At 56.9% G+C, this 18,285-nt stretch overlaps 4 protein-coding genes across 12 annotated transcripts in view; 2 read left to right on the forward strand and 2 right to left on the reverse strand.

Moving 5' to 3' along the window:
• The window catches only part of Arhgap4 (Rho GTPase activating protein 4), a 25,552-nt gene extending 18,728 nt beyond the window's left edge, over positions 1-6,824 (forward strand). For all 3 annotated transcript variants that reach the window (XM_023705390.1, XM_023705391.1, XM_023705392.1), the window contains exons 8-20: positions 1,911-2,012; positions 2,117-2,308; positions 2,398-2,482; positions 2,636-2,663; positions 2,878-2,980; positions 4,029-4,089; positions 4,190-4,267; positions 4,345-4,666; positions 4,757-4,990; positions 5,078-5,151; positions 5,234-5,417; positions 5,643-5,742; positions 6,505-6,824. In XM_023705390.1, coding sequence (XP_023561158.1) covers positions 1,911-2,012; positions 2,117-2,308; positions 2,398-2,482; positions 2,636-2,663; positions 2,878-2,980; positions 4,029-4,089; positions 4,190-4,267; positions 4,345-4,666; positions 4,757-4,990; positions 5,078-5,151; positions 5,234-5,417; positions 5,643-5,742; positions 6,505-6,726 — 1,785 coding nt within the window. In that variant the 3' untranslated portion in view covers positions 6,727-6,824. The remainder of the gene's footprint in view (positions 1-1,910; positions 2,013-2,116; positions 2,309-2,397; positions 2,483-2,635; positions 2,664-2,877; positions 2,981-4,028; positions 4,090-4,189; positions 4,268-4,344; positions 4,667-4,756; positions 4,991-5,077; positions 5,152-5,233; positions 5,418-5,642; positions 5,743-6,504) is intronic.
• A 206-nt stretch (positions 6,825-7,030) lies between these two features.
• Positions 7,031-9,507, reverse strand: Avpr2 (arginine vasopressin receptor 2). 7 transcript variants are annotated; one of them, XM_023705355.1, is made up of 4 exons: positions 9,455-9,507; positions 8,771-8,964; positions 7,671-8,542; positions 7,031-7,587 (listed from the first exon to the last, which is right to left on the reverse strand). In XM_023705355.1, the coding sequence occupies exons 2-4, from the start codon at positions 8,793-8,795 to the stop codon at positions 7,219-7,221; spliced, it is 1,266 nt and encodes a 421-aa protein (XP_023561123.1). In that variant the 5' UTR covers positions 8,796-8,964; positions 9,455-9,507; the 3' UTR covers positions 7,031-7,218. The 7 variants fall into 7 exon arrangements, with proteins under 7 accessions (XP_023561123.1, XP_023561121.1, XP_023561122.1 ...); XM_023705353.1 differs by having other exon boundaries at positions 8,771-8,892; positions 9,455-9,481; XM_023705354.1 differs by lacking the exon at positions 9,455-9,507 and adding an exon at positions 9,391-9,451.
• Positions 9,508-12,672: 3,165 nt separating this feature from the next.
• Positions 12,673-13,180, reverse strand: LOC101589772 (60S ribosomal protein L32-like). Its single transcript, XM_004645107.1, has 2 exons — positions 13,109-13,180; positions 12,673-13,026 (listed from the first exon to the last, which is right to left on the reverse strand). Exons 1-2 carry the CDS (start codon positions 13,178-13,180, stop codon positions 12,673-12,675), a joined length of 426 nt encoding a protein of 141 aa, XP_004645164.1.
• Positions 13,181-17,842: 4,662 nt separating this feature from the next.
• The window catches only part of L1cam (L1 cell adhesion molecule), a 22,009-nt gene continuing 21,566 nt past the window's right edge, over positions 17,843-18,285 (forward strand). The window contains exon 1 of the mRNA XM_023705361.1: positions 17,843-17,929. The gene's annotated coding sequence lies outside the window, so the exon portion shown is untranslated. The remainder of the gene's footprint in view (positions 17,930-18,285) is intronic.

An 18,285-nucleotide genomic window follows, 5' to 3' on the forward strand; every position in this document is an offset into this window, starting at 1 on the left:
AGGGGAAGCTGAGACTGAACTTTCAGTAGGGGTGGAGTTTGAGGAGCAGGTTTAGTAACACCTAAGGGGCTGACTGGGGTTTCCCTTGTGCAGGGAAAAGTGAAAGGAAGTTGTATCCAGGATGGGCTGGAGAAGAAGGGGGAGGTGGTCTCTGGGAAGATAAGCTGTTTTAGGGCTTCAGCCATATTAGACGACCGCCATAATAATTCAGCAATTTGTACTAGGGCCAAAACCTATTAGAGACAAATACAGTGATTTCAGGGCTCCAGAAGGACCCTAATGTTCTCACAGAGATTTCCTGGGTTTTAGAACAAAAAACTCTGGGCAGCCCACATTTATTAGCTTTTCAAAGCCAGGGGATACTGAAGAAAATGTAGGGATCCAACAGGACTCGGGAGTCCCTTCAAGGACTTCTTCAGTAATCTGTTATTTTTTATGATTTTATTTTTTTTGGTGGAACTGGGGATTAAACTGAGGCCCTCGCGCTTGCGCTTCTTCTACTGAGCTATCTCCCCAGCCCCGTTAGGTTAGTGGAGGAGAGCTGTGTTAGCTCCGGAATGCCTTCCCCATTCCCCGCAGGAGTGAGAAGTCTGCAGCTCTGGGCTCCTTTCAGTTAATTGCGATTGGAGCTAAGTGTCCTCAGCTGGGGCCTTATCTTACCCTCTGAGGCCTCAGCCAGGACAGTGACTCACAGAGGTTCGCTTAGTCTGAGTCCAGTGCCCGTCTCCAGGCAAGGGCCTAGGTCTCGGGCCAACTCGCTGCTCCAGCCGCTTCGCAGTGGATTCCATTGCCTCCTGGTCATCCATGCCGTAGGCTGAGCTGGGATTCTCCTGCTGTCTTCCATGGCTCGCCCTGCGCAGCGCCATGCAGTGGGCTTGCTACATCCTCATGCTTTAAAAAAAAAATCTTAGCCTCTGTTTTCTTTTATTTTTTTAAATTTTATTTATTTATGTGTGTGTGTGTGTGTGTGTGTGTGTGGCCAGCTCAGCCTACCAGGGGGCGGGGCTGGCTGGCATGTGGTACTGGGGGATTGAACCGCGGTCCCTGTGCTTTGCTAAGCTTGTTCTAAATAGGTGCTCCAGACCACTGAGCCATCTCACCAGCCCCATCTGTTTTCTTTTAGACAGGGTCTTGCTGTGTAGGCCAGGCTGGCTGAGAACTCCCAGCAGCCCTCCTGCCTCAACCTTCTAAGTGTTGGAATAACAGGCGTGCACCACAATTGCAATACCATTCAGGCTATAATCACAGAGTTTTCCTGGTACAAAGATGTTTGTGTCTTTTTGGCATTGGGGTCCAAACCCAGAGCGAACATGCTCGTCGCCCTCGCCTGCATTCACGATTTCTCTAGGTACTAGAGCCCCTGGCTTCCTGAAACTCTCCCCTGCAGCTGTACACCCACAGGCAGGCACTGTCGCTCTGCCCTTTCTGCTCCCGGGACCCTCCTGCCTCACGGCCTGGCTCTCCTGGCCATTCTTGGCTTTAAATAGACAGCTAGTTGAGGTGTAACACATACTACTGAGTCACTAAAAATATATAATTCAAACTGGGTGTACTAGCAATGCCCATCACCCCAGCACTCTGGGAGACTGGAACAGGAAGACGGTAGGTTGGAGCGCAGCCTGGATAGCCTAGTGACAGCGAGACTGTGTCCCACAACAAAAAGGCTGGAGATGGATTCAGTCTGCAGCACAGTTCAGTGGTTTTAGTCCCTTCATAACTTGTAGTTCCATCACCCAGCCAGGAGCCATCCCTGGCACCCACTCCCACATCTGTATTTCTCCCCGTGGGGGCTGAGTGATTTCCCACTGAGTCAGTTCCCCTCTCTCAAGTGTCACAAGCAAGCAGTGTGTTGTGCTCCCCAGGGGCATTTCTTGGGGGTGTTCATGTCAGCCCTGGCACTGTCCCTGCAGGTGGCTGAAATCCAGGTTGAGCTGGAGCTTCGGGACGAGATTGTACCTAGGGCCCAGAACATCCGGAGCCGCCTGGACCAGCAGACCATTGAGACAGAGGAGGTGTGAAGAGGGCAGGGCCAGGGCTGGGCCTCAGGGCCTTGTCACTGACTCCCCACCTTTTCTGCTGGTGTGGCCTCCACCTGCCAGCCTTGTCTATCCCCCAGGTGAACAAGACGCTGAAGGCGACGCTTCAGGCCCTGCTGGAGTTGGTGACATCGGATGATGGGGACATGCCTGACTCCTTCCAGAGCAGCCCGTCCACAGAGTCCCTTCGGTCCACTGGCTCCGACTCCGGTGGGCGGCAGGTGGGCCGGAAGCGGGGCCAGCAGCAGGACACAGAGACCTTCTACATCACGGTTGGCACATACCTGGATGAACTTGCTGGGTGGCGGGGCAGCATGGGCCATGTACATCTGAAACTTGGGGCTCTTCTTGGACTCCCCAGAAGCTGCAGGAATACCTGAGTGGACGCAGTATCCTTGCCAAGCTGCAGGCCAAGCACGAGAAGCTTCAGGAGGCCATAGAGCGAGGTGTGCTGCTGCTCTCCCTCCCTCCCTGCCCCGTCAGCCTGGCACATGGGGACAGCCCGGCAACAGCTCAACCTCAGCCTGTCCCAGCCCCTCACTGAGCCCACTGAACGCCTCCCCCCATGAGGCAGACCAGCAATGCTTTCTCCTCCCCAGGTGACAAAGAGCAGCAAGAGACCCCCTGGTGAGTCCCCCCCAAATGCCCAGCCTCTTCATGGAACCCCGCCCTGTTCCTGGTGCCTTGCGGCCCCTGTGCAGTGCCAAAAAGCCTGAGAGAGCCTGAGTTCGAAGCCCGTCTCAAAAGCAAATAGCCTAGGAGGTGCAGGGTCTGGCCTGGCAGGTGTGGGGGGCCAAGCTGTCCTGTGCCTGCTCCTTAAGCCAGGTCTCCTTCACTGCAGGACCCAGTACTCACAAAGAAAAGTCCAGAAGAGCCGCCAGCTACGTCCCAGCTCACAGTATAAGCAGAAACTCTTTGGAGGCGACATGGAGAAGTTCATCCAGGCATGTGCATGGTCCACACTGCACAGGGCCGCAGGCCAGCCCTGTTCTTCTGTGCTTTCTCAGCTCTGGCCAAGCAGCCACCTGACCTCATGTCCTCTGTCCCCACTGGAGATCAACTGCACCCCATGAGCTCTCCTAGGCCTGTGTTGAGGGTCACCCTGACCTGGGATCGCCACCAATGCCCCTAGGTCCCACTTCTGGCTTGCATGTACAGCTCTGGGGATCCTGGATAGTGAAATACAGGGGTAGAGAGGGACCCAAAGCGAGGCACCATGATGCACCCCTGTCATTCCAGCACTTGGGGAGGCTGGGGCAGGAGGATTGAAAGTTCAAGCCCAGTTGCTGGGCAATAATTTATGGGTCTAGTGAGACCCTGTCTCCAAACTGCAGAAGGGCAGGGGTGTTAGTCAGGGCTGAGGCCTTAGGTCTGACCTCCAGCTTACCAGAAGTGTGGAGGAGGTGTCCAAAAAGAAAAAATAAACCTGTTTGGGTTTTTTTTTGGCAGAAGCAGGGATTGAACTCAGGCCCTTGTGCTTGCAGGCAAGCACTTGTTCTACTGAGCTATCGCCGTAGCTCCCAAACCTGTTATTTTTGACAATGTGATTATGTATATAGAACGTTCAAAAGAATCAAACTCTAAATTAACAAATTTGGGTTTGCAGTGTTACTTGATTCAAGGTCAGCCTCCAGATTTTGATTGCGTTTTACATTCCAGCAACAATTGGCAAATAAAATGTAAGGCACTACCTAAATTAGCATCAGCAATACCAGATACTTATGCCAGGCATGGTGACACACACACCTGTAGTCCCAGCACTCGGGAGGCTGAGGCAGGAAGCTCTGTGAGTTCAAGGCCAGTCTGGGGTACCATAGTAAGTTCAAGGCCAGCCTGAACCACATAGTGAGACCCTGTCTCAAAATATCTAAAAAAGGGAAGTAGTGGGCCTTTAGGAGGAAGTGTCACAAACTTGGCCATAGTACACTGGTCAGGGCAAAGTGGTACTGCATGCCTCCCTGTGAAGTGGCACCCTGCCTGTCTTGTCCTCAGAGCTCAGGCCAACCCGTGCCCCTGGTGGTGGAGAGCTGCATCCGTTTCATCAACCTCAATGGTAAGCCCTTCCTGATGTGGCACTGGGGGCAGGTGCCTCGCCTGCTGTGGGCCAGTCCCAGGGGAGGGGACCCTGGCACCTGACCACATGTCTTCCACAGGCCTCCAGCACGAGGGCATCTTTCGGGTGTCCGGTGCCCAGCCTCGGATCACAGAGATTCGTGATGCCTTTGAGAGAGGTGGAGATGGGCGGGTGGGCTCCGGGTGGCATGGGCTGGTGGGCATGGCTGGCCCTCACTGTACCTTGTACCCACAGGGGAGGACCCCCTGATGGAGGGCTGCACACCCCATGACCTGGACTCAGTGGCCGGTGTGCTTAAGCTGTACTTTCGCAGCCTTGAGCCCCCACTCTTCCCTGAGGACTTGGTGGTGGAGCTGCTGGCCTCTGCAGGGGAGGAGAGAGGAGCCGCTGGGGAAGGTCCCAGTGGCATGGGCACACTCACTCACCACCTCTCCGGGCTCTGGGCTGCAGAGACTGAGGCTGTGGCTGAGCACGTGCAGCCCGTGGGCCTCCTGCTGGCGCGGCTCCCCAGCCCGGTGCTGGTGGTGCTGCGCTACCTCTTCACTTTCCTCAACCAGTGAGTGCTACAGGGGTGGGGTGGGGTTGGGGCCGGGCCGGGGCAGGGGGCTGAGGCACCCACGGGAGCACCCATCCGCCTGTCCCCCAGCCTGTCCCAGTACAGCGACGAGAACATGATGGACCCCTACAACCTGGCGGTGTGCTTCGGGCCCACGCTGCTGCCCGTGCCCAGTGGGCAGGACCCGGTGGCCCTGCAGGGCCGCGTCAACCAGCTGGTGCAGACTCTCATTGTGCAGCCCGCGCGAGTCTTCCCGGCCCCGGCCCTGCTGCCCGGCCCCATCTATGAGAAGTGCATGGCGCCGCCCACTGCCGAGTGCCTGGGGTGCGCTTCCCTTAGCCCCAGCTCCCAGGGGCCCGGGGTCTGGGCACGGGGGCGGGAGGGTTCACCCTCTGCATGCTCTTGCCTCAGGGACATGCACTTGGACAGCCTCACGGGGGACACTGAGCTGGAGCAGGAAGGTGGCACCTCAGCCCCGGAGGATGGTGAGGGGCAGGGCGGTACAGCCTGCCATGCTCTCCTCCTTGGTGACTGCACCGCCCACCTGCACCCTTCTCTCCTCCGCAGACCCCGAAGGCGTCATGGAGGCAGTGGCCTGCTTCGGGTATACAGGCCGCACGGCGCAGGAGCTGAGCTTCCAGCGTGGGGATACGCTGAGGCTGCATGCACGTGCCTCGAGCGACTGGTGGCGTGGGGAGCATGGTGGTATTCGTGGGCTCATCCCACACAAGTACATCACACTGCCTGAGGGGTGAGTAAGGCTGTTCAGGCTGGGCAAGGACAAGACAGTACCCCTCATTCCTCAGGCAGCAGACAAGGTGCTCATATGAGGGAGAAGGGAGGGCTGAACTGAGCCTGACTGGCCTCAAGAGGCACAGGCTCAGAGGAACCTGGAGCCTCCTGGGGCCCTCTCATGGCCTTGGCATAGATGGGAATTTCCCAGGGTCCTGTCACACTCACTGTCTCTGCCCTGCAGACTGGAGCCAAGCACCGCTCCTGAGGCCATGGGCCCCTCTGGCCAAGGACGACGCTGCTTGCTGCCAACTTCCCCGGAACGACATGTGGAGGTAGATAAGGTGAGGCATGGCCCCAGCATCCCGTCCTTAAGCCTGATGTCCCATCCTGTCCTCTGAGAAGGCTGCAGCCTGCTCTGTGGTGGCCATAGTCTAGGAGTACCTCCACCCAGGAGGGCAGGGGCACAGAGCAGGGATGAGCCCAGACTCTAGGCTAGCACAGGGCAAGGGACACCTGGCAGTAAGAGCCAGGCTAAATGACAGGCAGTGACATGGCAGGTGCTTGTCACACCAGGGAGGATGGGAGACAGATGGCAGAGAGGGGGACGGGGAGGCTGCCCGAGGGAGCATAGTGGGCTCGGGACCAGAGTCTGGTGCACAGCATGGGGGGTCAGCCCTCAGGAGAGAAGCCTTGGGACAGTCATGGAAGCTGAGAAAAGGCATGCAAGAGTATGCTGGTGTCCCCACTGTGGCCCAATGCCCTGGCCTAGAGAGAGTGGGATGGGTAGGATGGATATGCAGGGCCAGGAGCCTGACAGACTGGCACAGTGGAAGCCCAGAGGAGGACCTTGACCTGGGAGGCCACAACATACCAGTGGCCCTAGAGACCACAGAAGCAGTCTGCCATCTGCGTCAGGAAAGGGAGAGGATGGGAGGTCCAGGGCCCAGCCAGCCAGACCCCACTTCCGGGCCATGGCCAGGAGCTGCTGTCCTCAGAAGAGGCACGGCACTGCATCATACTGGCGAGTGGGGAGGCTGGGGACAGGGCCACCAGGGCTTTCGGGGCAGCACCATGACCCAATGCTTCTGCCCATCCTCCCCCAGGCTGTGACACAGAACATGGACTCGGTGTTCAAGGAGCTTTTGGGAAAGGCCACCATGCGCCAGGCAACCGCCACTAGCCCTGGGCCACGCAGCCCAAAGTCCCCAGGTGGTGGTGGTGGTTTGCTTGGCAGGAACAAAGGCTTTGCGCGGGGGCCCGTAGGCCCTGTTTCCCCCTCTGCCCTGAATCTACAGGGCCCAGACTCAGCCCCCAAGCCACACTGAGGGATGGGACCCCAGGGCTATCCCCCTCTCCCTGGGCCCCCTGCTTGTCCTCACCCTCAGCTCTGCCTGGGGCTGGTTGGCAGGGTCCTGCATGACTCATAAAGCCCTATGCACAATTCCCTGAGTGTCTATCGTGTGTGTGCCGGAGGCCAGGTGCATAATCTGTCCCTCAGGAGCTGTGCCACTTGGAGACCTGCCCTCAGAAGCCTTGCTAGCCTATGCTGGGGCCCAGGGGCCTGGCACACAGGGGTCTTAGTGTGTACACGCCATAGCTTGTCCCAGGACACAACCTGTAGTATGGAAAAGGAACTGTGATTTTAATGAGGGACAGAGAAGGGATGGATAAAGAGGTACAGATCAAGAGATGCTCCCTCTCTGACTCCTGTGAATCTCCATGTCGAACGCTCCATGGGGGCGTTTGCCTGTGTCCCCTGCCACCTGAGACCCCATCTGTCCCCACATCATGCACGGAGGAGCTCGCCTAAGGGGCTCTCACAGTCTTGGAGCCCCCCAGCCTTCTTGAGTGCTTGGAGAAGGTAAGGCCAGAAGGGGCTCAGGCCAGGGCCACACCGTGTGGCAGCAACACGGCCCTGGAGCCAGCCCCAGGCGCACAGCTGGGCTTTGGGAGCCTGCAAGTCCAGCACCCACTACTGCCTCAGGAGGAAGCTTCCCTGGCCAGGGAGGAGCTGGCAGTGGCACAGGACTCATCTTGGGGTCCCAGGCCAGATGGGGCACGGCCCCGGACACAGCAGAGTAAGCCGCGCAGCTCTGATGACACACTGCTGCTGAAGGATGCGTAGATCCAGGGGTTGGTGCAGCTGTTGAGGCTGGCCAGCAGCATGAGCAGCACGAAGGGGGGCCCTGTGGGTTGGAGAGCCCAGCTGGGGTCAGGGCGCCTGCTGTGCACAGCTGTGCCCAAGCCGCCCCCACGGACAGCCACACACACTTTCCCGAGGTGCCTGGGGGTCCCACGCTGCCCACAGCTGCACGAGGAAGAAGGGCGCCCAGCACAGCACGTAGACGATCACAATCACCAGCGTCATCCTCACGGTCTTGGCCATGGCTGCTGACACACGTGTGCCTCCTCTGGCACTGCCCATCCGGTGCCCTCTGCGGCACCCCCTCTCGGATGGCTCAGGCACCAGACTGGCATGGATCTCCCGGAAGATGAGAACTTGACAGGCAGCGATGCCTAGGGCTGGCGCCACAAACACCATCAGGGTGATCCAGGTGACGTAGGCACGGAGGCCCCAGGGCTCTGCGAAGTGTGCCCAGCAGTCAAAGACCCCACTGCCGTCCCCCACATCACGCCGGGCAAAGATGAAGAGCTGTGGCAGGCTGAGAAGCAGTGAGAAGGCCCAGGCCACCAGCACCGGCTTGTTCCAGCGAGCTCCGCCCCCGTGGCGGTAGGCCAGCATGGGGCGGCAGATGGCACGATGACGGTCGAGCGTCATGGCAAGGATCATGTAGGAGGACGCGTACATGCCCACCATCTGCAGGTACTTGACAGCCCGGCACAGGGCATCAGGCCCTCGGAAGCGGTCAGTGGCGTCCCAGGCCAGCTGGGGCAGCACTTGAAACAGAGCCACTGCCAGGTCAGCCAGGCACAAGTGGCCAATGAAGACGTGCATGGGAGCCCAGCGTCCGTGCCGGCCCCTCCTGACCAAGGCCCCCAGAACCAGGCCGTTGCCCACAGCCACGGCCACAAAGACAGTGGACAAAAGGGCCAACTCGGCCCTTGCTAGCAGCGGATCCCGGGCATCCAGGGGCTGCTCCTGGCTGCTGTTGCTGAGCAGGGGGAGGGGCCCAGGCACTGCTGGGCAAGAGAGAGGCCAAGTTAGTGAGGGTGTGGGGCAGGGGTCCCTTGGCCCAAGGGATATGACTGCCACCCTGCCACCCACTTCCCACTTCCAACAGAGGGATCCTGGCTGTGGGGATCTGTGGGAGATGAGGGCAGCCCACATTCCCCCTACCCCACCCCTACTCCCACAGGATGGCAAAAGAGGGCTGCGGGGACTGGGAAAGCCTGCTCATCTCTCCTTACCGGAGGTGGTGGTGGCCAAGAGCATAGTGGGGTGGCCACAGGTATCCTCAGTGTCCAGCGACAGCGAATGTAGCCTCCACTTGGGGGCCAGCCTGGTGGCCCAGTTTCTTGGCACAGGGGCCCTTAGGGAGGCGCCAGGGTGCAGGTGCCTGTGAGGGTGTGCGTGTGGGATGGGGTCCAGCCTGGGCCCCGTTCTGGGCAGAGGAGATCAGGGGGACAGTCAGGCTGGGGCCTGGAAGCATCCAGATAGCACAGGGGACCTGGACTGGCTGGTGGGTTGGGGACTGGGCAGGAGGAGTCAGGTGTGCACCTGGGGCCCTCAAAACTTCTTACCTGGCCGAGCTGCAGGCTTCTGGGCAGTAGGGCAGCAGTGTGAAGGTGGCCCAGGCGACCGATCTGCTCTCCATCGCCCGCCCCGCCCCGCCCACACTTCCTCCCCCTCCCCCAGCCTCCCCCCACTACCACTGCCTGGGCTGCTGCCACCGGGAAGTAGGTTCCTGTTTCCCTGCCTGCTCCTGGGCTTCCCTGATCCGTCCCCAGGACTCCTGCCCCCCACTCCTGGGCCCTGAACCCGCCTCAGCCGGTCCTCAGCTGGGCCCGCCCCTGTCCCCAGGGCTCACTGCCTGGGACTTTTGCTTCCTGGGATTTCTGTGCTGGAGGTCACTTTGCCCCATGGTGCCTCACCCGCGACTGGAGAAACTGAGACCAAGCTCCTCCTGCCCCTCCTCTGTAGGGCAGCCGGTGCCAGAGATGACGGCCGGGAATGGAGGGTGTGGGGCGGGGGCTGGGCAGGGCTAACTGCACCCTAGTAAGAGTGGCTTCCTCCCTGGGGGCCTGTGGGAGCCAGGGATACCCCACCCTCTTCCTCCTCCCCCACCTGCCACTCCTGGCTGGGCTTGCACGTGCTCACCTAGTTGTGCCCCACTTAGACGACACAGCCACACCCCCAAGCAGCCACCCTTGCTGTAGAAGTGCATGCATACTGCTGGGGGCCAGGCCCTGCCAGGCCCCAGCCCCCATCCCCTCGCCCAGCTGGCCACCTGGCTGTCTGCTCTCCACCCAGGCCCAGGCCAGCTCCATTCCTGGCTGTGTTTCCACATGGCCTGAGCTGCTGCAGCAACCAGGCACCCTCCTCCCAGCCTCTGAGGCAGTGAGTGTGCGCTCAACGCCCCATCTGGATCCCGGCACAGCCATGCACGCACATAACCTGTGCAGTGCCACTGCATGCGGTCCCCACCCCCGACACCTGCCACTGTACCAGGCACCTAGCCTGGCTCTTGGGAAGTGTCCCTAGCCCATGCAATGCTGCCCAGGTGGCTCCTCATACGCACACACCTCTCAGTTGGCAGAGGTGGAGGGGTACACAAAGCCAGGCTCAAGCCCTGGCTGCCCCTCTCTGTGGGCCTTAGCCGGCCATCTCCCACGAGCATGGTGCGATGACAAGGACAAAGGCCTCCGGATTTTCCAGGGTACAGAAATGGGGCAGGCTTGGAACAGGCTGTTCTAGGCTTGCTCCTTCTTCCTTCCCCCTGTCCCTTCCTTCCCTCCCTCCCTGCCAATACTGGGGAGTGAACCCAGGTCCCTTCCCCGGAGCTACATCCTTAATTCCCCTATTTTTTTTCAGATTTCTTAATCAGGGATATGAGATTTTATTTTGTTTCTCTTTGGCTTATTTGTATTTTTGAGGAAAGGTAACTTTTTTCACTTATTTTTAATTGATTAAGTTCATGGTACCTTTTAGGTTTACATAATGATCACATTCATCAAAGGGAATTTATACCTGTACATGATGTTCCTTGACTCAGTTTATTTCCCAGCCTTCTCCCCACCCTTCAACCCCTTCCCTATTTTTATTTATTTTTTATTTTTTGGCGGAACCGGCCATTGAACTCAGGCCCTTGCGCTTGTCAGGGAAGCACTTATTCCACTGAGCCATCTCCCTGGCCCCAATCTCCCTATTTTTAAATTTGTATTTTGAGGCAGGGTCTCTCTCTCTCTCTCTCTCTCTCTCTCTCTCTCTCTCTCTCTCTCTCTCTCTCTCTCATATATTAAGGAAGGGTCTACAGGGTGTTCAGGACTAGACCAGACTTGTAGTGATTCTCCTGTTTACAGCCTCCCAAGAGCTGAGATAACGTGTGCGCCACCACGCCCAAGAAACAGGGTCTCTTGAAGTTGCCCAGGTTGGGTTTGAACTTGCAATCCTCCTGCCTCAGCCTCCTAGAGTCCTGGGATGACAGGGGTGCACCACCCCATCCAGTGGAAATTTTCTTTTAGCAGAGGCAAAGTTTATTGGAAAAACTCAGCTAGAAGGAAACCACGGAGGAGGCAGGGCGGGTTAGTGTGAGGGAAGCTTGCAGCCCTGGGAGCACATTTCAGTAGGCCGCATTGGCAGTCCACGACGACGATCGGATCCGGTCCCAGCGGCCCGCCGGGTCACGCCTCCGCTCCTTTTCATCTCCTGGCGCCTCGCTCTCTCCGTGCCCTCCCCTGTTTCCTATGGGCATTTATTGCTCCATATTTATAATTTGGTTTTCTCATAGAAAGTCACTGTGTGAAATGTAAACTCACGTGTAATTGATTTCACTTAACTCTTGAGGTCTCCTAGCTAGGCGTAGTGGCGCATACCTGTATTCCCAGCATTCCGGAGGCGGAAGCGGGACGGTTGAGAGTTTTTGTTCTCAAAGAAACAAGGAAAGAAATGAAAAGAACTCATGAAATTGTTTTCCAGATGCACCATGCCACTGATAAGCCCACCAGGCTCTAGTCTCATTTAATTATGATAATTTTAGCGGCATTTTGCTGGGCCTTTAATTTACACTTGTCTTTGGGGGGGAATCTTTTTCTTTCATTTTTTGTGGTACCCAGGATTGAACTCGGGCCCTTGCGCTTGCCATGGAAGCGCTTATTGTACTGAGCCATCTCCCAGGCCCAGGGGGATCTTTTTTGAGACATGGTCTTGCTACACAGTTCAGGCTGGCCTTCAGCTCGCTTTGTAGCCCAGGCTGGTCTCAAACTTTCACCAACCCTTCTGCCTCAGCCTCCCAAGCTGGGATCACAGGTGTGGCCACACCCAGCTCTGTATCTTCCTTGATGAACTCGCCAGTAAGGACCTGCGCCAGCTTTCCCAGGGCTGGCTCAGTAGTAGAGCACTTGCCTGGCATATACAAGCCCTGAATTTCATTGCTAGCACACCGGAGAAATCTTTTGACAATGCTTAGTGTACTTTTGAGTGGTAAGTTACATACACAAGTCCTTTAAAAATATACATTTTAAGGGGCCGGGGAGATGACTCAGTAGAATAAGCCTTTGCCTGGCAAGCACAAGGGCCTGAGTTCACTCCCTGGTACCCCCCACCAAAAAAGTTAAAAATATACATTTTGCAAACCTTTCCTTCCACTCTGTAGCTCACCTTTCCACTTTACTGTCTCATCTTGTTGCAAGTTTGTGATTTCAGCCATTTGGGCTGAGGCTGAGGCAGGAAATCAGGGCAGTCTGGGCAAGTTAGTGAGACCCTGTGTCAAAATTTATAGATAAATAAAGGGTTGGGCATGTGGCATCTCCAGGTTCAGTCCACAGTAGCAAGGGGGAAAAACAGGTTTTTGATTTTTTTTTATTTATTTTTATTTATTACATTTATTTATTGTGTGTGTGTGTGGCCAGCTCAGCCCACCAGGGGGCGGGGCTGGCTGGCATGTGGTGCTGGGGGATCGAACCGCAGTCCCTGTGCTTTGCCAAGCTTGTTTCAAGTAGGTGCTTTAGACCACTGAGCCATCTCTCCAGCCCCCAGGTTTTTGATTTTGATGACATATAATTTACCTTGTTTTATTTTATTAGCTTTTGGCTTATTTATTTGCAGTTTTTGTGGTTTTACTGAAGCACAAATAAAGACGCACACAGGCCATCTACTCGTTTTCCTCGCTGCGCAGCCTGGCACTGGGATTGGTGACCTGGATGGCTACCGGGGCTGCTCTTTCCACGGTGGCCTTGCGGTTCTTAGAGGCAACGTTGTGAGCAATCTCTGCGCAGTGAGACTCGTTGCACCTCAGCAGCACCTCCAGCTCCTTAGCGTTCTGCACCAGGAGCTTCCGGAAGCCGCTGGGCAGCATGTGCTTGGTCTTTTTGTTACTTCCATAACCTCTGTTGGGCATCAGGATCTGGCCCTTGAACCTCCTCCGTACCCTGCTGTCGATGCCTCTGGGTTTCCACCAGTTGCACTGAAATTGGCCACGTCGGTCTGACTGGTGCTGGATGAACTTCTTGGTCCTCTTTTTTTTTTGTTTTGTGGTACTGGGGATGGAACTCAGGACCCAGCGCTTGCCAGGCAAGCAATTATTCTACTGAGCTATCTCCCCAGCCCTTGGTCCTCTTTTTGATGATCTTGGGCTTCACAAGGGGTTTGGGGGCCACCATGGTGCCGTGTGGGAGATGGCTGCCCCCTCAGTATCTTGCTGTTGTAGCCCAGGCTGGCCTTAAACTCAAGGCAATCCTGCCTCAGTCTCCCAAGAGCTGGAATAACAGGTGTGTGCCAACACACCTAGCAAGAACACTTTAGTGGGGGGCTGGGGAGATGGCTCAGTGGAATAAGCGCTTCTCTAGCAAGCGCAAGGGTCTGAGTTCAATCCCCGGTTCCGCAAAAAAAACCCAAAACCAAGCAAACACACAGGGTCTCACTAGGCAGCTCAAACTCACAGTGATCCTCCTGTTTTCAGCCTCCTCAGTGCTGGGATTATAGGTGGCGCCACCACACCCAGTCCCCGTGGCTGGCTCAGTTTGCCCGGGGGCAGGGCCAACACAGCCTGTGGTGCTGGGGATCAAACCCAGTCCCTGTGCTTGTCTAGGCAGGCGCTCAGTCCATTGAGGCGTTTCGCTGGCCCAAGCTATTCTGTTTTTCACAGAGCCAGAGAGATGGCTCAGTGGAATAAGAGCTTCCCTGGCAAGTGCAAGGGCCTGAGTTCAATCCCCGGGTCCGCAAAAAAAAAACAAAAAACAAAAAACAAACAAACCCAATACAGAGCTACTCTGCCTGCATGCCTTTTCACTGGGCTGGCAGCAGATTGTGTTTTTTCAAAGGCCCAACAATAGCTCCCACCCCACCTGCTGCTCTGGAACTTGGCCACTTCCCAGCAAGACGTGGGGTTTAACCCTCTGCTAGTACCTGGGTAGGCTTGGGACTTTCCTGCCAAGCGGTATAGGCAGATGTGGGACACGCTTGTCATCCTAGCACTTGGAGGCCCATGCTCCTTTCTGCCCATATGTGGGTTCCACAGTGAAGCCTCCCTACTGCCCCAGCTTTCTTGGGTTCAATGTCCCAGTCACTGCTCACCTGCCACAATTTGGTCACTGTCATGAGTCTCATTATTTTGGTCTTTAGGAAGCTTCTTTTTTGTAAGGTCACTGTCTTTTTTCCCCTCCTACTGGGGATTGAACCCAGGGCCCTTGCATTGACCTACATCCTCACCTTTATTTATTTATTTATTTATTTATTTATTTATTTATTTAATTTGCGGTACCAGGGATTGAACTCAGGACCTTGTACTTGCCAGGCAAGTGCATATTCCACTGAGCTATCTCCCTGGCCCTGAATATTTTCTTTTGACACAGGGTCTCGCTGACTTGCTCAGGCTAGGCTGGAACTTGCCCTCCTCCTCCCTCAGCCTCCCCAGGTGCTGGGATCACAGGCTGTGTCACTGATCCCAGTATACCTCCTGTCATCTTGAGTGGCCTTGAACCTCCTCCTGAAGGGAGGAAGGAGAAGAGGGAAAAAGACAAGAGCTTCATCTGCCAGGGGCTTTGCGGGCTAAGTACAAACACAAGCTGGAGGGACAGATGGCTCTCATGTGCCTGGATGGTCTCCTGCCACAGGAACAGGCCCTAGCCCAGTGGCTTGGAATCTGGGGCTCAGAAGGCCCAGTGAAAGGCCCAGCAGGCTCTGTTCCCTGCGAGGAGGGCTCCTGGCTTGCAGGTGGCCACCTTCCTCGTTTTTATTTTGTTTTGTCTTTCTGAGATAGGGCTCAAGTGTGAAGTTTAGGTTGGCCTGGAGCTCCCTGTTTAGCCCAGGTTGGCCTCAAACTGAAGGCAATCCTCCTGCCTCAGCCTCCTGAGTGCTGGGATTACAGGTGTGTGCCACCACGCTCAGCCTCCGGGCTGGTTTTGAAATCACTGTTAGCTCCGGCTGAACTCCAAGGTGCTTGGACCAGGAGATAGCTCAGTGGCATAAGCGCTTGCCTGGCAAGTACAAGCTCCCAAGTTCTAGCTCCAGGACTGCAAGCTCGTAGGGCTCTTCCTGCCTCCGCCCTCCTCCCCTGCTGGGATGGCAGGGCGGGCATGCACCATCATGCCTGGCCCTGGAGGGCCCATTGTTTGCTTCTTCCGTGCTGCTGACACAGAGCCCGGGACCTTGAACACGCTAACTACGTTGCACCCAGAGCCCACCCTGTCCCTCACGGGCATCCTCCCAGGTACCCCAGATCAGGAGCTCGCAGAAGCAATGCTACCTTGTCACTTGTGCCTGCTGAGGGGGTTGGGCAGCTGAGCACAGTGGCACACACCAGATGTCTGCATCTGTCCACCCACCATCTGACTGTCAGATGCAGACAGAAGCAGATTGCAGGTGGAGATAGCGATAGCCTGACATTTTAACTATTGGAAATATATAGCGCATGCTAGGCAACGTGGTACATGCCTGTCATCTCTGCAGGCTTGAGTTCAAGGTCTGCCTGGGCTACAAAGTAAGTTCAAGGCCAATCTGAACCACATAGTGACACCCTAGGCACCAGAGAGATAGCTCAGCAGCACAAGTGGCTGCCTGGCAAGCACAAGGACCCAGGTTTGATCCCTGGTACTGCATGCTGGTGTGCTGTGCTAGTTACCGAAATCAGATGTAGTGGTGCACGCCTGTAATCCCAGCGCTGGGGAGGCTGAGACAGGAGGATCACTACGAGTCTGAGCTGTGTAGCGAGACCCTGTACCAAATAAATAAATCAATAAAAGATGTTTAAAAATTAAAAAAATAAACAAATAAGGGGCGCTGCGCAGTATCTCTTGAAGGTAGAAGGAACAAAGTTTTTGGATCTACGTTAAAAGCGGGGGTAGGGACCAGGGAGATGGCTCAGTAGGATAAGTGCTTGACTGGCAAACACAAGGATCTGAGTTCAGGGGCTGGAGAGATGGCTCAGTGGTCTAAAGCACCTACTTAGAACAAGCTAAGCAAAGCACAGGGACCGCGGTTCAATCCCCCAGCACCACATGCCAGCCAGACCCACCCCCTGGTGGGCTGAGCTGGCCACACACAAAAAAAAATAAATGAAAATAAATAAATAAATAAAAGATCTTTAAAAAAATTATAAAATAAAAAAAAAAGGATCTGAGTTCAATCCCCGGTTCTGCAAAAAAAAAAAAAAAAAAAAAAGCGGGGGTAATACAGCAAGAAAACAGGTCCACTCCACCTGTGGACAGAATAGCTGTCACGGGCTCTCAGCTGTCACGCCCACCTCCCTCTAATTCAGAGGCCAAGTGGTTCTGACTTCTGTGCCACCAGCACTGAGGCACAGGTCAGGTCGTGCCACCCAGGGTCTCTGTTGAGAGACTGGCACGGCTGAAGGGCCGTGTTCCTGTGGGGCACCTAGGAGGCTCCTGGGATGGGACACATTGCTGGCCTGGACTCTCCACTTTGTTGAAGGTAGCGAATATTGCAGTCCATCCAGTGCCTGGAGCATTCAGGCTCCCAGAGCCGAATCCCCTTCTGCGTGCGGTCACCACAGAGACCTCTGCTCTCTGCTCTGAGCCTTCCCAGAAGGAGGACAAGGAGGGGACTTGGAGAGCACAGGGTGGGCAGGTGTCATGAATGCCAGCATCAGGGCTTGGGCGTGTCCCCAGTGCTGCACAGGGAAGGAAAGCATGCAGCATGGCTGCGGAGGGCTGTGGGCAGAGCCGTGAGCTCAGAGAGCTGAAGATGCCTCCCATGGCTGTCTGCTTTCCACTGCGGGACTAAGGTGGCACCAGCCTCCTTGCCTGGCAGTGCGAGATAAGTGCTTTTGGGACAACTGCAGGCCAGTGCAGTAGCACTTTCTTTTCTTTTAGAGACAGGGTCTCTTTATGTTTTTTGTTTGTTTGTTTGTTTTGTTTTGTTTGCCCCATGGACTCGCTGTGTACACCAGGTTGGCCTCAGACTCCTGCTGATCCTCCTTACTCAGCCTCGGAGTGCTGGGATTACAGGCGCGGGCCTCCACACCCAGCTCGCTGTAACTTTTCCATTAAACAGAGATGGTACCTGGCACACTGCATCCACAGTGCATTGGTACCCCACAGGCTCCATTCCCTTTGGGCAGCATCACAGCCGTGCTCAGCACCCAACCTCAACTGGGTGGAGAGCTTGAGGGAAGGCTGGCAGTGGTGCTGCACAGAGGCGGGGGGGGGGGCTTCATCACTTTTGTGGGTGGATGTGGGGGATCGGCACTGACTGGCCGAGGCCAGAAGTTCCGGGATCCCTTAGCAGCGCTGGCCCAGCACACTCAGTCTTGGCTGCTGGCTCAGGAAGTAACAGCCCACTGGACCCAAGGGTGCCCTCCCTCCCCAGGTCTGGTCCCATGCACTCCCTCCTAAAGACCCCTGAAGGCCGGGTATCCAACCCTGTGAGAGTGGGGTGCCAGAGGGTGCACTGCCAGAGCCCCATACAGGTGCCACTCCGAGGCTGAATGGAGGGCCCAGGAATGGTTCGCTGGGCAACAGGCATGCCCATAAAAATACCATGGCCACCAGGGCTGCAATCTGCCATCTGGGCCCTAGGCCTTCCGTGCCCCGCGGCTCCGCGCGAATTCCAGCCCCCTCCCTCCCCCTCGCCTCGCCTGGCCTCCCAGGGAGGTCACGGCCACCAGCCTCGGAGGGCTGCTGGGGAGGAGCACCGCTGTGAGAGGGGTGGGGTGGTGGGAAAGGTCGCGATGAGGCCAGTCTCGAGGACAAAGAAATGACACGGGGACTAGCAGGGAGTCGAGGGAAACGGAATCGGAGGTGGTGGAGGAGGTGGTGGTCGAGCAGCGTCTTTTCTGCCACCCTGCTACTCCCGCCCCTTCACCGCTCCCGAAGAAGAGACCCCAGCCCCGGTGTCGCGCGTGGGGAAGGGCGTGGGGCAGAGTCGGGGGACACGCGAGTCGCGTCTTGGAGGTGCGGAGACACGTACACGCGCGGGCACCAGGGCGCCGCTGGGGACGCTTCGAGTATGGTACCCGTCACCATCCTTCGAGCGACTGGGGGGTATGGAAGATACCCGCCCAGTCCCCCGTCCAGCGCCCGGTCCTGGTCCCCTTTCCGAGCCTTCACGGCGCCTGGGCACCTCAGGCCAGGGACTCCGGGGCTGGGAGCAATATCCCATTGAGGGGTCGCCGAGGGGTCCCCAGTGCAAGCGGGACTTCACCACCCCGCTGGGCTGCAGCGCGGGCGAGGGCGCGGCGGGGCGGGGCTGGCGGCCGCTAGGTGATCTCACTCCCTCCCTTCCCCCCTTGCCCCTCCCCCGCCCGCGC

The sequence above is a fragment of the Octodon degus genome, unplaced genomic scaffold (assembly GCF_000260255.1).
Source record: "Octodon degus isolate 3935 unplaced genomic scaffold, OctDeg1.0 scaffold00218, whole genome shotgun sequence".
Classification (NCBI taxonomy): Eukaryota; Metazoa; Chordata; class Mammalia; order Rodentia; family Octodontidae; genus Octodon; species Octodon degus.

Excerpts from the sequence above, each read along its gene's own strand:
- Avpr2 (XM_023705351.1), bottom strand. The coding sequence starts at position 9,177 with ATGGAGAGCAGATCGGTCGCCTGGGCCACCTTCACACTGCTGCCCTAC. Across the intron at positions 8,540-8,770 it reads CTTGGCCACCACCACCTCCG|TGCCTGGGCCCCTCCCCCTG; the intron begins GTAAGGAGAGAT and ends CTTGCCCAGCAG. Across the intron at positions 7,588-7,670 it reads CCCAGGCACCTCGGGAAAGT|GGCCCCCCTTCGTGCTGCTC; the intron begins GTGTGTGGCTGT and ends TCCAACCCACAG.
- LOC101589772 (XM_004645107.1), bottom strand. The coding sequence starts at position 13,180 with ATGGTGGCCCCCAAACCCCTTGTGAAGCCCAAGATCATCAAAAAGAGG. Across the intron at positions 13,027-13,108 it reads AGGGCTGGGGAGATAGCTCA|AAGTTCATCCAGCACCAGTC; the intron begins GTAGAATAATTG and ends AAGAGGACCAAG.